This window comes from Ricinus communis, chromosome 2, assembly GCF_019578655.1.
Source record: "Ricinus communis isolate WT05 ecotype wild-type chromosome 2, ASM1957865v1, whole genome shotgun sequence".
In the NCBI taxonomy this organism is placed as follows: Eukaryota; Viridiplantae; Streptophyta; class Magnoliopsida; order Malpighiales; family Euphorbiaceae; genus Ricinus; species Ricinus communis.
In genome coordinates, this window is record NC_063257.1 from 8,359,326 (window position 1) to 8,375,432 (window position 16,107).

The 16,107-nt window shown below is 27.9% G+C and overlaps 2 protein-coding genes across 2 annotated transcripts; both read left to right on the forward strand.

Annotated features, from left to right (window-relative positions):
• The first annotated feature begins 12,656 nt into the window (after positions 1-12,656).
• On the forward strand, positions 12,657-13,759 carry LOC125369238 (G-type lectin S-receptor-like serine/threonine-protein kinase LECRK3). The gene is made up of 2 exons (XM_048371241.1): positions 12,657-12,930; positions 13,044-13,759. Exons 1-2 carry the CDS (start codon positions 12,657-12,659, stop codon positions 13,757-13,759), a joined length of 990 nt encoding a protein of 329 aa, XP_048227198.1.
• Positions 13,760-13,845: 86 nt separating this feature from the next.
• On the forward strand, positions 13,846-15,386 carry LOC125369239 (G-type lectin S-receptor-like serine/threonine-protein kinase LECRK1). Its single transcript, XM_048371242.1, has 5 exons — positions 13,846-13,930; positions 14,014-14,222; positions 14,268-14,480; positions 14,599-14,890; positions 15,196-15,386. Exons 1-5 carry the CDS (start codon positions 13,846-13,848, stop codon positions 15,384-15,386), a joined length of 990 nt encoding a protein of 329 aa, XP_048227199.1.
• Positions 15,387-16,107: the final 721 nt, after the last annotated feature.

Sequence of the window (16,107 nt, forward strand, 5' to 3'; positions counted from 1 at the left end):
CAATTTTGTTTTGATAATTTTTAGGAGTATTTTTGTTTATTTTTTCTTTTTCTTTTTTTACTTTTCTTGTAGCTATTCTAAGGACTTGTTTGGCATTTCATTTCTGATTTAAACTAGTTACCTCCTCTCCTTCTGGTCTATTTCATGTTCGGCAGATTAAATTTATAAGTCTCAAGTTTAATTTTAATTTTAATCTTTAGATTCAAATTAAATTTATCAAATTTAAATTTGATATTTTTTATTTAATTCTCTTATATGATTAATGGATTTAACTTGTACTCCATATGTTAACATAAATAAATTAAAAAAGAAAAAGAAATTATGTACGAGTCCGACGTATTAGAATTAACAATGTAAATATAATAAATTAATTCAGTTAATATTTTAACTAATTAATTATAATGAGTAAATAACTTATATTTAAAGAAAAAATAAATTCTTGTTCCATATTAATTTTAAAAATATTTTATGTCTTACATAGATGAAAAAGGGCCTTTGTTATTTATTTTCAGAAAATTATATAAATTTATTTTTTATTTATTTATTTTACCGTCCTACATTGATTGTCACTTTATGTCATATGTATAACTTATCATTACAAAGATATTGTGACAATATTATAACTTATAATTATATTTAACTTCAGCTTGTTTTTAAAATATAAAATTTATATTAGCTTAGAGTTTATTTATATATATAAATATATTAATTTTTGAGATTTAAATATTTTTTTAGTGTATATATTTAAATTTTAACATATAAAAATTTTATTTTGACATATGAGATTTAAGTTTATTTATAATTTTATAATTTTTTATTAATTTATTAATTATATTCTAATTAAATACTGACTTTAATTCTAAAATTAATATTATTAATTATATTATGATATTATATTAACTAATAAATAATTCTGTAATCAGTTAATAATACTAATAATTTTTTAATCAGTTAATGATACTAATTTTATTCTAAGAAATAATATATTAATTATATTTTAATATTATATTAACTAATAAAGTAGTTTTATAATTAGATAATAATTTTAATATAGACGATAATATTTTAAATAATATTTTTAATATTATATTCAATAATAAATTAATTTTTTAATTATATAATAAATATATGTAGTTCTAAAAAATAATAATAATATCAGTTATATTGATATGTTAATTTATATAATATTAAAATTAATTAATAAATAAGTTTTAAAATATTTTTTATATTATGGCATTAATAAAATTTTAAAATTTTAAAAATATTTAAAAATAGTTAGTTTGCTATTATTTTTTAAAATGTTATAAATCAATAACATATATTGAAAATGTTATTAAATTATATCTATTTAACTTAAATTTATAATTAAAATAATAATAATAATAATAGTCATGTAACGCACGAATAAATGACTAATTTATATTTAGTTTTGTTGGATAGATAATAATGAAATTACATAATAGAAAAAAATATTCTAATCATATAATACAATATATAAAAATGGTTGGAGACTTTTCCCTATAAAAAAAATTAAATTGAGATTGTATTTACTATGTCCTAACTAATTTGTAATTATATTTATTCATAAACTTATTTCAAGTAAATTTATAAATTGATTCAGTTTAGATATCTTTTCTAATATTTCATATAAAATATCTTTTAAAATAAATATATTTTTTCTCAAAAAGGAAATATATATTTTTTAATAGGGCTAAAAAAAACCTGACCTGACCGGATTTAGGTAAATGTTCAGAGGTCAGGCTGATTGACTCGGCTCGTAGGCAACCAGGCGTCCCATCCCACGAGCAGGTTTGATTATAACTCGAAGGGAAGTAGAAGTTAGCCAAACAGGTCCTACAACTCGGGAAGAGAAGAGGGAAGAATAAACAGTGCAATATTAATATTATGCTGTTCTTGAAGGCAGGGACGCACGCACGCACGCAGGTATCCTGTATGTCATGTGCCGTGGAAGGGTGCTAAGGTAATTTCATGTACGCGGCACGTTGTCAAAAATTTTCAAGTCAAGTAAGTTTATTCCCCTGCCTTGGTAAATGACTTTAATATCCCTCATCGAGCGTGACGTACTGGTCAAAAAAGCGGCGGGCATGTACTTTAGTTTAACGCAAGCGAGGGGTAGGGTTAGGTACTTTAAACTTTAAAAGAAGGTGGGTGGCACAGGTATGGTACATAAAAAATTTTAAGTAACTTAGTGTGTCATACTTAATTATAATAAAAAATATATAATATTATTTATTAAATTTATATTAATTGATTTTTAATACTTAACAATAAATAATCAAATTAATATAAATAATATTAAAATGTAATTAATTTATCTACAGTATTAAATAGAAAATATTAGAGGGGAACAATATTTTGAGGTTTTTGGATGCTTGGATTTTAGAGACAGAGGAGACAAAGAAGGAAGATGTATTGGTTAGCTGAAACCAATAACCAAATAGGCAATTGTAATGTGTAGAGATAATTTTAGTTTTAGGGAAGAGTGAAAAGATTTTGATGTGGGGATGAAATCTAGGGGTTTACCCAAAGATATATATCATTTTAGTTTTAGCAAATACAGTAGGAAGTTTTAGGTCTCATGTCATTTGATATCTTGAATTTTCTCCAATTACCTGGGATATTACTTTTTATATAGGTCTAATATTCCTACTCCTCTTCATATTTCAAGTCCTTGTTTATACAATATGGTTGAATAGAATATCTTTAAGATTAGGCTTTTCTTTCATTTTTTTTTTTTTATGTTTATGATGTCATCAATTCCTAGAAAAAAAAAATCTGTTATTAGTAAAAATCTCCTAACTTTTTAATCATGATTTATTAGACCCTTAAAGATTTATATAATATTTTGTTATATTTTTCACATTTCAATGCCATTGAATTTGTATAAAATAATTGTTACACATCTTTTTATATTTTTTATTATTTTATCTATTCTTATTTAATATAAAAAAATAATTTTCTAAATATCAATACAAAGTAATTCATTAAATTTTATTTTTTATTTTTTAGAATTATTTTCCTCTTATCTCAATGAACCCTATAAAACTTTGTGAAATTTCAAACTCAGTTAATATCAAACTATTAGCGTTAATTTTTTTTTTTTGTTTTACAAGCTAATTCTTTTTAATAAATATCAATTTCGTAGCAATTTATTAAAATCCAAAGAAAATATAATGACGATTTTTCCAAATAAGTTGTTGTACATCAATTCAGGAGTTGATTTTTTTATTTATTAGAAACAAATTAATTTTCATGTAAGGATTTAATTTTCATTAGAAAAAATCTCAGAAATATTTTAAAGTAAAATAAATTTTTAGAGATCTAACAAATCAAATGAAATGTTTTGTTGGCATGTTTGACGATGTATATATACATATTTTAACAGAAGGAATAAAAACGAAAAAAAAAACAAAATTACAAGAATTAAAATGCAATATCATCACAGACTAAGTAAAATAAACTGAAATATTTGTTTTTTGCCATTTTTTTAACTTTTATTTGAATAGTGGATAAACAGCTCCTTAGCCAATTCCCCTGTAGGCTTTCTGTTAATAGGCTCAATTCAATCAAAAATTGTATTAGAACAATTTAGATTACCAATACGAAGTTTTAAATGTGAGGAATTTAATATTACTTTTCGATGAATATTCGTAAATACTAGACTCATTCGCATTTCTAAATTTATATTTTTCAAAAAAAAAAAAAAAACAAGTTATTTGATGATGCCAATCGCATCCCCCAAATAATGGCCTTTCAATTGATTGCTTGCTTCCCCATTACGATTTAGCACTGCATGCTTGATTAATAGTAAGCCATAATTAAAGTTATTGATTAATAAAAAGAAAACGGATTCGAGACCCGCTTGAATCGGGTCATATATATATCAGGGTTGTGATTAGTAAATTAAATTTTTGTGGGACTATTTGAGCCACCATATTTAATTAATTAGTTGAGGATGCTAAAAATATTGGGTTAATTACAAAGGTGCTTTAGGACCCACTTTTTGATTAAGGGCTGTTGTCATCTTTAGATTTGGATTGGAGGGACAATATATGACCCAATTTGTATTTTTATTTTATTTTCCATTATAAAATTAAAAGTGTTAATAAACAGAAAAGAAAAAAGAAATATGATTATATATATAAAAAAAAAAAACAATGACCATCCTAGCCGCCCTTTTTCGAGACTTTTCATTCCTATCATCTTTGACTTTGACAATAATTATTTTCTTTTCAAAGAATTTATACGCATTGATTCGTATTCAATTCATACTAAACAAGGAATGGTGGAATTAAAATGAGCAAATGAAGCTCCTATTCATAAAAAAGATAAAATAAAAAGAAAAATTGCCAACAATAAAATCGTAAATTTGTGGCATTTTAAATCGGGGTGAATCCCCTACAATTCTAGGGGATCTTCTAGAGCCTGGTAGACTAGTGTATTTGCATTATAGTAAATCCTTTAAAATTTTACAGATCTACCAATACATGATAGTTCCAAATTTGTTCTTCGGATAAATCTTTTTTTTTTTCTTTCATAAAAATCATAAATTTTTCATTCATTGAAAAATAAATAGTACAATTTAATCATTAATAAAAATAAAGACCGCTATAATTAAAACGTATAAAAGAAGAGTTTCACTTGAATAATAAAAATTTGTATTCATATTTTTCAATCGTGTTAGCAAAGCTATTTTTATTTACAATTTGAGGATTTACGCACTCCACTCGGTTGTCTTTTTAAACTACAAATCAACTCTTTGGTCTTTAAATAAGTATAATTGCAAAAATATTAATGAAAAAGTTCTTACTATAAACATTACAACTACCATAAAATCTCATGAATGCATCTATTACGAAATATTCAAATTCTATAAAAGAAATAATCAAAATCTCCACAAAAGGAATTAAAATTCTTACAAAAAGAAAGAAAAAAACTCCATAAAAGGAGAAATTAAAAAATCCTAATAATAATAATAATAATAATAAAGAAAACACAAACAGATCTGAAAGATTTGTATTTATTTATTCAAATATAAATATATAAATAAAAAAATCTAAAAAATAATCGGTAGAAACTAAAAATAAAAATTTGAATTAAAAATAATAAAATAGAAAAAAATAGAAAGGCGACTATGGTTTTATACAAACAATATTATCTTCTTCAGATAAATTTATATTTATTATGTACGTAGTTAAATTTTGAAGCTCTAGGAATCTTATATAATCAATAATAATAATAAAAATAAAAAATTTTAAATTTATATCCATTAAAATAACTAAATTGTTGGGAAATTTTGATAACTAGCTTTATTAGGAATTCAATTGAACAAATATAATAAGTTCAAAAACTATATGAATGTTATTTAAAAAGAGATTTTTATAGATACAATAGTGTAAATCAAGTGCGACTGTTATTTAATGAAATATTAAAAATATTAAAGAATTTATTAGATTAAGAAGCTCTTCTTTTACTACTAATCTATTTTAAGCGATTATTATTCATTGTATGCATTTTTATTTATAAAAGCTTAACTTATAAAAAAATGTGCATATAATGATATTTTTTAAAATTCAATTCAATGAGTAAAACATGAGAAAACATAGCAAGAGTATATTGAGTAAAACTAAAATTATCAATTACGACATTTATAAAATTAATTTAATTATAAAATTCTTAAAATATTTATAAATTTAATCAACAGAACATGAAATAGACCAGTAGTTGAACCTTAATTGCTAAACTAAATAACTACTGAACAAGGAATGGTGGATTCACATATCATTATTACCGTTCAAATCTAATGTTCAAATTTAATAAGTCATTTCTAAAAATTAAAAGAATTGGTTTTAAATTAATTTAATTATTTTTAATCCATCTTTTTCTAAAAGATTCTTAACAGACTTTTTAATAATTTAAAAATTGATGAATTTACCGATTCATTTATACTTTATAAAAATAAAATAAAAAGAAATCTATAGTGAAACTCAAAAGAATTTTTATAACAATTTATATGTTTAAAGTCAATAGAGTAAAAGTTAATTGCAGATATTAAAATTTATATTAATTAATAAAAATATATTAAACGTTTAATTATTCGATTTTATAGGAAGCAAAAAGAAAGAATGGGTTATTATGGAGTAATTATCATGATTGTAAAAACAACATAATAATCACCTTGACAGCCGCCTTGTTTGGTTAGAGTAATTATTATTAGCTGTGATGGGGAAAGGCAAAGTAGATTGAAAATGTTGAAGAAGGGAAATTAAAAATGAAATCAAAATGAAATGAATGATAAGAGAGTGATAGAAAGAGAAAGGAAAGAAGAGAAGAGGAAAATAAATAGGCTGCTTCCAAAGGCTAACTTTGTAGAGAAGAAGCCAAAATTGTAAAGTGAGGGCCCTCTTCCTCCTCTTTTGATTTCGACACTAATATTTTTATTTTTATTTCTTTTGCATAAAATCATATCCAATACAATTGCTTTGCAAAATGGGGCCACAAATATTTCTTTTATAATTCTTTTCATTGAGGTGTGGTAGTGGGGTTTGGTGTATTCATTGGGTTCAATTGCTTGTCTGATTCTTTGTTTTTCCTTTTTATTTAATTTCTTTACCCATTTTCTTTTGATATATATATATATATGATTAAATCAACTATGAGCCTAAATTTATTCTTAAAATGAATTGTTATTATATTAGAGCATTCGACATTAACATATTTTCTTAAAATAATAAATTCTGAAGTTCTTTTTGTAATATACCTTAGGAGTACCTCTCTTAATTTATCCATATATTTCCTTAAAAACAACATTTTTAAGGACAATAAGTTTAAACACTGAATATATAACACTATAATAATGAATATTGAAAATTACTAAAATCGTTGAATGAACAAATATAATACTATAATATTAAGTTTTAAAATGTAGTTATTAAATATATATTTGAAATCATATTGAGAATAAAAAAATTTAAAAATAACAATTATATAATAAAAAATAACTTTTTTATAAATATATAAGAATAAGAGCATAAACGTCAATAGTAATTTAAGGGATATATTAATAACATAAAAGTTAAATGAATAATTTTTTATTTGGTATTGATACTTTAAAAAATATTAAGGGTATAAAAAAATCACTCCATTAAAAATATGAAAAAACCAATAACTTAATAAAAACTATATATTTTAACTTATTAATTTAAGTAGTTTTTAAAACTTAATCGAAACTATATTATGTTATTAAGCCAATTTTAAAAAAATAATAAGTGTTAGAATTTTTAATTTTAAGTAATTATATCTATATACATATTATAAATACTTTTTTTTCATTATTTAAATACATATATTTTGGGTTTTGGCGATTTATCCTTTTAGAGAGAAAGCAGTAAAATATTTTGAACACTATAATTAGGGTTAAAAGCTACCAAACAAAAGGCATAGTGTGCACACTTACTTTTCCTTTCCTTTTCTTTTTCTTTTTTTTTCTTCTTCTTAACTTTCACTTTGCTCTTTTTGCACGACCGCACACAGGACAGAAGGCAAACTCCACATTACAACTACTGTTAAAACCCTAATATACCAAAACCTCTTTGGTGGATAGAGCAAGAAAGAAAACATATTATTATTATAAAGAACAAAAGCAAAACATAATAGAACTCTCCCTATTAATTTCATGTAATAACCCTTAAATAATTATTCTTTGTTCTGAAAATTGGTTAATTATCATATGCAGAGAACAGATTTTACTAGTGGGTAATTAATATAAAGAGTCAGGGCCAAATAAGGATTGTATTCCAGTTATTTGAAGAGGAAAATAAAAAGAAGGAAAAGAAAAAGAGGCAGAGGAAGAATAAAAAAAGAGAGAGAAAGAAAGAAACAAATTAAGGTAGCATATGTATCCATGCAATGTTAGTGCACTTTAGGCCCCAATTATATGGCAATGTCTGCATCATTCTAGACATGAATATGCCTTACTGCTAACTAATGGAGGAAAAGATCTAAAGGGTGTTTTTCATGGACTTTAAAAGGGAGGAACATGGGGGTTACCTAGCTCTATCATTCATTCACATTTGAGGATTTAATTGTCATCTTTAATTATTATAATACTAACAATTTTCACTTTATTTACATTCATTTTGTTAAGTAATATATTTATAATGGACCCTCCTATATTTTTAACATTTAATAAATTAATAATAGTTTTAATCATTAATAATTTGTTTTAAGAAATTAACCTTTTTCTCCTATTGAATATTTGATAACGAATAAATTTGATGAAAAGATAGATAGAATATTTAATTATTATAAAAAATATAACTAAACAAAAGAATTTCTATTATTATTGTATCAGAAAAATATTAGAAATCATTAGATTATATGTCATGTTTTTATTTTATTTATAATACCTTATTGATCAATTAAAAGTAGTGTAATAACTTATTGACATTAAACCTGCATATGGTGTTTGTTTTAAGTACGTTTATTTTTAGCTTTAGATCATTAAATATTTAATAACTTAAAAAACTTTTTAATTTATTTAATATATTAATTATTAAAATGTCTACTGTATATGAAAAGAAACCTTCAACTAATTAGTGAATATAACAATAATGTCGTGGCCTTATATAGAAAGGTTATTTTTGGTTACCCACGGATTAGTAATTCAATAATAACAGAGCATATTAATTAATTTTCTATTATCATTCATGGTATATAATATTACTGAAGTAATTAATTAAAACACTAATGTCCAATTATTTTATGATCATTCCATGTTTTCCGCAAATGATTAAAGCACATCCTACCTTGCTTTTACTAGGTTTTGTCATATGCTTAGGTTGCTATTAGAATACTTATAAAAGAAATTAATTAGGGGTCCATGAAAAATTGAAAGAGGATGCATTAACATGTAATTTCTTAATTAATTTTTCTTTTTGGGTATTTATCATTTAATGTGGCTGAATTACACTGGGCAATGAATATACACACTCAAGTAACACAAATTATTTCTAAATTTCATGATTAACACTTAAAATCTAGCTCAAATATCAAGAATATTTTACTCTTGAGGTAGAAGTTTATTATCTCATATGTATTATTATTACTTTTTATCAGTGTATATATATCTAGATTTAATATAGAGCGTGTCGGGCAGGATTATTACGAGTGACAAAACATTCTCTCAAGAGTTTTAACGTAATTACATATCTAAAATTTGATAAAAAAAGACTTGTCATCTCATTTATATGCAATTGAGATACTAATATCACTTTTAAAGTTAATATAAAAAGATTATTATTATTTTTTAATTATATAGCCACTGGGAGGAGACAATAGAATAAAGTATTTATGATAGAATTGAATGTTTCATGCAAAGTAGAAGGAGTAACAGGATTCAGAAAAGAGTCCGTGAAGCAATCAATGCTAACAAAGGAATAAATTAATGGATAGATGTTTTTGTGAGAGTCGAGCATGTGTTTCATTCAAAGTTCATGCACATTGTGTGATATTCATTTTGATATTTGCTCCATTGTTTTCTTGGGATGATATAACTGCCTATTAATTTCGTATTTAATTTCAGTTTAATTATAAGATTTTATTTTATTTTATTTCAGTTTAATATTTTATAAAAAAAATATATTGACTCTTAGCAAAAACACACTAATAAGAAAAGAATAGTTAAAGAAAAACATAAAATGTTAATTTTTTTATTGAAAATGTGATTAAATTATAATTAAAATTAAAATTGAATAATTGATTTATATTGATAATGTAATTAAATTAAAATTAAAATTTTGTAATCAAAATAAAACTAAGTGCAAAATTCAATAACAATTTATATTATTATTCTGAATTTTTCTAATTGATAAATTCTTTTAATAAAAAAAAGAACAAAGGATATTGGTTAAATAAGAATATAGATAGACGAGCTTTGTTTTCTAATCTAATAAAAAGTAAAATCAATAAGTGCAAATCACAAGTAGTAAAATAAATTATATAATAAATCAAATATTTTATCTCCGTATCCGATATGAATTAATGAATTAATAAAAAAATTAAATAAGTCAAAATCAGTAATAAAAAAGGAAAAAAAAACTACCCATTAACTCAAAGAAAACTGCTCTACTACTTTTTAGTCAAAAAGCTATCTATTTTTCTGTATTTTATTTTTGATACATTGGTTTATAATTCCATGTTACATTGGAATACTTAGTTCAAAAATATAATTATTCATGTGACTGACAGGTACTTTGTGAAATTGCAGGAGGAGATGCATTTCTTGCTTCTTGGAAAGCTTCAATCCGTTAACTCTATCCTGATCGTGAAAGATGATTATTTATGGCACAACTGTGGGGCTGCATATAATTACTTGTCTCCCCTTAACAACGTTTAGTTTAGATAGTGTCTAGTCCTGTCCTGTGTAAACGAAAAGTTGCTTACACCATTTTAGGTCAAAATTGGAGTTTGTTTGGGCTTGCAATGCAACTCCACTCTGAACCTTCAAATCACACACTACCCTAACCTTGCAATTCTCATTAGCCTCCCAATAATTATGAAACTTGGGTTCGTTGATTAGTACATATCTAGGCTCATGGTTTATTATGGATTCATCATTCATGCACACTTTTTTTTTTTCCTTTTTTCCTTCTCAAATCGATAATTTTTTCGATTTAATTTAATTCGATAGATGGTATATTATATAATATAAATAATTATTATTTTTTTATTATGATAAATTCACACCAATTACAATTATGATATAGAAATTTGAATTCGAAATCTTTTAATTTTTATGGAAAAAAATATCAATCAGACTATATCTAATTAGCATTAGCCCGCCTAGCTGTTTTCTTAATAACAATATTCCAAAAACTGAATCCATCGTTTATCCGAATCTGTAAATATGTATCAAATACATGTTTCAGAATGCTTCCATCAAACTGAAGTGATGAACTTATTATTATTAGTATGATGTAAGAATCTGATAGCTTAAAGAAAAAGAATAGTACAAAAAGAAAAAAAGAAAAGAGGAAAGGAACTACTGAAACTTTTAGAATCAAGCAGTCCACAGAGCATTATATATATATATATATAGAACTACTTTAACAAGGACTACTACAATTATTAATCACTTTTCTGGAGGGGCCAGTATTTTGCTTTGTCTGCATTATTCCTGACATGAACACTATTTTATTTTATCTATTCTTTTCTTCATCACTAAAAGAGGTTATCGTAATGTAGCTTTCACAAACACTTTGAAGGAAAACATGGAGAAGATTTTGCTCATTGCCCAATTTTGGTGGCACCCTCATAATCAGCAAGATTCTTAATGATGGAGTTGATAAAAGTTCAGGCTTAAACCACAAGTACATTGGCAATCAAAACGAATGGAAATCATTGTACCATCAACAGAATTATTTTGAAATTTTTTAACCTGCCAATGTCTATGATGTTGTCTCCTGTCTTTTTTTTTTTCTTTTTTTTCCATAAGGAATTGGAAATGGGTTATTTATCAGTGTGATTGAACTGTATCTGTCATCCAATATTGGCCTTCAAGATTTTCATTTGCAGAGAAATAAATATTACTACTTGCAGTGTGAATACGGAAAAAGGAGACTTGAATGTTGTTCTTGCTACTGCTTTGTGGTTAGGTCTTTTCCAGTTTGTTTCTTTGATGGTTAGATCATTGGGAGCTAAATTCTGAAAAGGGATTGCATATATAACCCAAAAACAAAAACAGGGATTGCATCTGCACAAAAATGATTCTTTGTTTCTATCTTTAAATAAAATAATAAATAGGTTTCATGGTGAGAAGACAAAGAAAGTTTATTTGTGTCAATAAATATTATTATATTCTGTTAATAGAATAACTCTGATAATCTAATTTATTATGATTATAATTATTTTTAAATGTCATGTTCTAACATTATTTCATAAATATTTTAATTAGTCATTGCAATACTGTTTATATAATTGCTTTTTATATTAATTATTATTTTTCACTTGCTTGTGTTCTGATGGAGCCTATATACTTTCTATTTCTGGCCTATCCTATCACATCACTGAATAATTAAATGGTAGTGATTAAAAGTAAGAAGTTAGATTTTCCGTTAACTCTCTGATGAAAAATTTGGGATATGGAAATGTTATAGAGAGCAATTTCTATCTAAAAAGTCGAACATAACAAACAATATGGAATTATGCTTCATAGTTTTAATTACGTAGAAGCAGCTTCACTTGCATAATCTGTGGAAGTGAATATTTCAAAGTCTCATCAAAGATCAGAATTCCAACTTCTTTGGAAATTTTATTAATTTGATGAACCAGCAAGCAAGAGCAAAAAGAAAGGAACACTTTACTGTGTCAACTGTCAGGATCGAGTAATTGAATATATAGTCTATGGAATTGAATATTTCAAAGTCTCATCAAAGTAGCAGTTTCCTTTGAACTTCATTAATTTGATAGTGCAGCAAGCAAGAGCAAGGAAATGTATTTCTTGAAGGAGTCGTAGGATTGTTAGCAGGGAAAGAAAGTGATAAACACACATTAAACACAAAAAAGAAGAAAGAAAAAACGACACTGGGCTCTGCGAGGATTGAGGCACTCTCTACCAGTCATATTTTGCTGCTGAAATGCTCCTGTTATTACTTCTAAGCTGCATATTTTATGGAGCAACAGCTCAACAAAGTGCTTCCATTATTGAAAAAGTTTCTTCGCTCATTACAACTAGCAACTCATATTGGTCATCAGATTCTGGCCATTTTGCCTTTGGCTTTTATCAACAAGGAGATGGCTTTGCTTTAGGCATCTGGATGCCAAGAATCCAGCAGAAAACTGTCATATGGACGGCAAATCTTAATGACCCGCCACTTCCAAGTGATGTGACCTTGACCTTGAATACTGATGGTAAGCTCGTCTTACATGGCATCAAGGCCATCATAAACTTGTTTCAAACGCTAATCAGTCTGCTTCCTCGGCCTCCATGCTTGATTCGGGTAACTTTGTACTCTATGATTCAGAATCAAAGATCATTCGGCAGACTTTTGCTTCTCCAACAGACAATATTGTATCAGAACAGCGCCTTTTGGCAGGGCAAAAACTGGTGTCTAGCACCTCCAACACAAATCAGTCAAGTGGAGGATTTGAACTCAATATGCAAACAGATGGAAATCTGGTGATGTATCCTGCAGTACTATTTGCAAGAGTGGCAGCTTATGCATATTGGTCTACAGCAACATATACCGCTGGAAATAATGTGAGTTTGAATCTCGATAGCAATGGTCAGTTATACCTGCTAAATTCTACTGGCTTTACTATAAAGACTCTGAAAGAGAGGGCAATTATATCTGGTAACCCAATCTACCGTGGAACTATTGATGAAGATGGAATATTCAGGCTGTATTTACATAATCTGGATCAAAACAGTAATTGGTCCGTTGAGTGGTCTTCATCTTCCAAGTGTGATCCGATTAACTTGTGTGGCCTGAATTCATATTGTACTCTTGTGGATCAGGATTCTGCATGTATTTGTCTTCCTGGTTTCGAATTTGTTGACCAGGGCCAAGAGAATCTGGGCTGCAAGAGGAATTCCACTCTAGATGATTGCATAAGCTTCAGAGAAAGTAATATTACCATGCAAGAACTGACGAGCATATCATGGGAAGATGACCCTTACTATATACTCGAATCCAGTACAAGCATTGCATGCAGAGATGAGCGTTTAGGAGACTGCTAATGTGAAGCTGCAATATATAGCAAACGACAGTGCAGGAAACAAAAGCTTCCTTTGAGATTTGGAGGTTTCAATACTCTGGAGATCAAATGACAACCTTTATCAAAGTAAGCATCAGAGAATTTGGGGCCAAGAGTGAATTCTCAACAAAAAGCAAGAATGAGCTGCAAATTGGTATTTTAGTTATTGGTGTTACTTGTTTTAAGTACTGCGTTCATCAAATCCTGGCCATTTTGCTTTTGGTTTTTACCGAGAAGGGAATAGCTTTGCTGTTGGCATTTGGTTTGCGAACATCCAGCAGAGAACAGTCATATGGACGGCAAATCGCGATGACACTCCACTTCCAAGTGATGTGATCTTGACCTTGAGTACTGATGGCATGCTCGTCTTACAGTTTAATCAAGGCCAGGAGATACCCATTTCAGATGCTACTCTGTATGCTTCCTCAGCCTCCATGCTTGATTCCGTTAACCTTGTACTCTATGATTCAGAATCAAGGATCATTTGACAGACTTTTGATGCTCCAACAGACACTATTATATCAGGACAACGCCTTCTGGCAGGGAAACAACTGGTGGCTAGCATCTCCAGCACAAATCATTCAAGTGGAAGATTTGAACTTATTATGCAAACAGATGTGAACCTGGTGATGTATCCTTCACAATCTCCAAGAGCAGTAGCTTATGCTTATTGGTCTACAGCAACATTTGCTGCTGGAAATAATGTGAGTTTGAGTCTCAATCACAACGGGCAGTTATACCTGCTAAATTCTACTGGCTTTTTTATAAAGAATCTGAAAGATTCGGGAACTATATCTGGTAATCCAATCTATCGTGCAACAGTTGATGGATGGAATATTCAGGCTATATTCACATAATCTGGATCAAAACGGTAATTGGTCGATTGAATGGTCATCATCTGACCACTTGTGCGATCCAATTGTCTTGTGCGGCTTGAATTCATATTGTACTCTAGCAGATCGGGTTCCTACATGTGTTTGTACTGCTGGATTTGATTTTATTGATCAGAGCCAGAAGAATTTGGGCTGCAAGAAGAATTCCTCTTCAATTGATTGTATGAGCTTGGCAGAGAGTAATTTTACCATGCATGAACTGAGGGATATAACATGGGAAGGCAACCCATATTCTATTCTCTCATCCAGCACAAGAGCTGCATGCAGAGAGGAATTTTTAGGAGACTGCAACTGTGAAGCTGCATATATATAATCAGAATCAAGAGTGCAGAAAACAAAAGCTTCCTCTGAGATTTGGGAGAACCCAAAAAGGTCAAATCTCAACTTTTATTAAGGTAAACATTGGAGAATTTTGGGAGAAAAAAAAAAACGCGATCAGATTCCTCCAAGAAAAACAAGAATGGCCTGCAAATTGGTATATTAGTTACTGGTGTTACTTGTTTAAGTATTGCGTTCATTGTCTTAGCAATATCCTGTGCTCTTGTTCATAGATACCGTGCTTGGGAATACAAAGCAATCTCCACGGAAGCAAACAGAGAACGGGTTTGGGATGTCTCTCTAAGATCATTTACATACCAGGAACTCGAAAGGGCGACAGATGGGTTCCGTGAAAAATTAGGAAGGGGAGCTTTTAGGACAGCTTTCAAGGGAACCTAATCGAATGGGCAGACAAATATTGCTGTAAAGAAATTAGAGAAAGTGATGGCTGAGGGAGAAGTTGAGTTCCAAAATGAAATGAGATCAATAGGTAGAACTCACCACAGAAACCTTGTTCGCTTTCTCGGTTACTGCCAGATAAATCCAACATACTGTTGGTTTATGAGTACATGGAAAATGGATCACTTGCAGCTTTCTTTCTAAATCCAAAACAAGGCCTAATTGGGATGACAGAATTAGAATTGCTTTAAATATAGCAATAGGCATCCTTTATCTTCACGAGGAATGCGAGACACAGATCATCCATTGCGATATAAATCCGAGAAACATACTAATGGATGAGAATTGGTCTGCAAAAGATATCAGATTTCGGACTAGCAAAGCTGCTGATGCCAGACCAAAGCAAGACAATGACTGGGATCAGGGGAACTAGGGGATATGTTGTCCCAGAATGGTACAAGAACCAGCCTATTACAATGAAAGCAGATGTCTACAGTTTTAGAATAGTGTTCCTGGAGATTACATGTTGCAGGAGGAATGTGAGTATGGATGTTCCAGGGAACAAAGCTATTCTTGCAGAATGGGTCTACAGTTGTTTTGAAGAAAATGAATTGCACAAGCTGATCAGTGGAGAAGAAGTGGATGATGAAACATTGAAGAGGATGTTGAGCATTGGACTTTGGTGCATACAAGATGAGACATATCGCTACGTCCATCGATG

Excerpts from the sequence above, each read along its gene's own strand:
- LOC125369239 (XM_048371242.1), top strand. The coding sequence starts at position 13,846 with ATGACAACCTTTATCAAAGTAAGCATCAGAGAATTTGGGGCCAAGAGT. Across the intron at positions 13,931-14,013 it reads CAAGAATGAGCTGCAAATTG|GGAATAGCTTTGCTGTTGGC; the intron begins GTATTTTAGTTA and ends TTTACCGAGAAG. Across the intron at positions 14,891-15,195 it reads GAGGGATATAACATGGGAAG|CAATATCCTGTGCTCTTGTT; the intron begins GCAACCCATATT and ends TCATTGTCTTAG.
- LOC125369238 (XM_048371241.1), top strand. The coding sequence starts at position 12,657 with ATGCTCCTGTTATTACTTCTAAGCTGCATATTTTATGGAGCAACAGCT. Across the intron at positions 12,931-13,043 it reads CTTGACCTTGAATACTGATG|AATCAAAGATCATTCGGCAG; the intron begins GTAAGCTCGTCT and ends TCTATGATTCAG.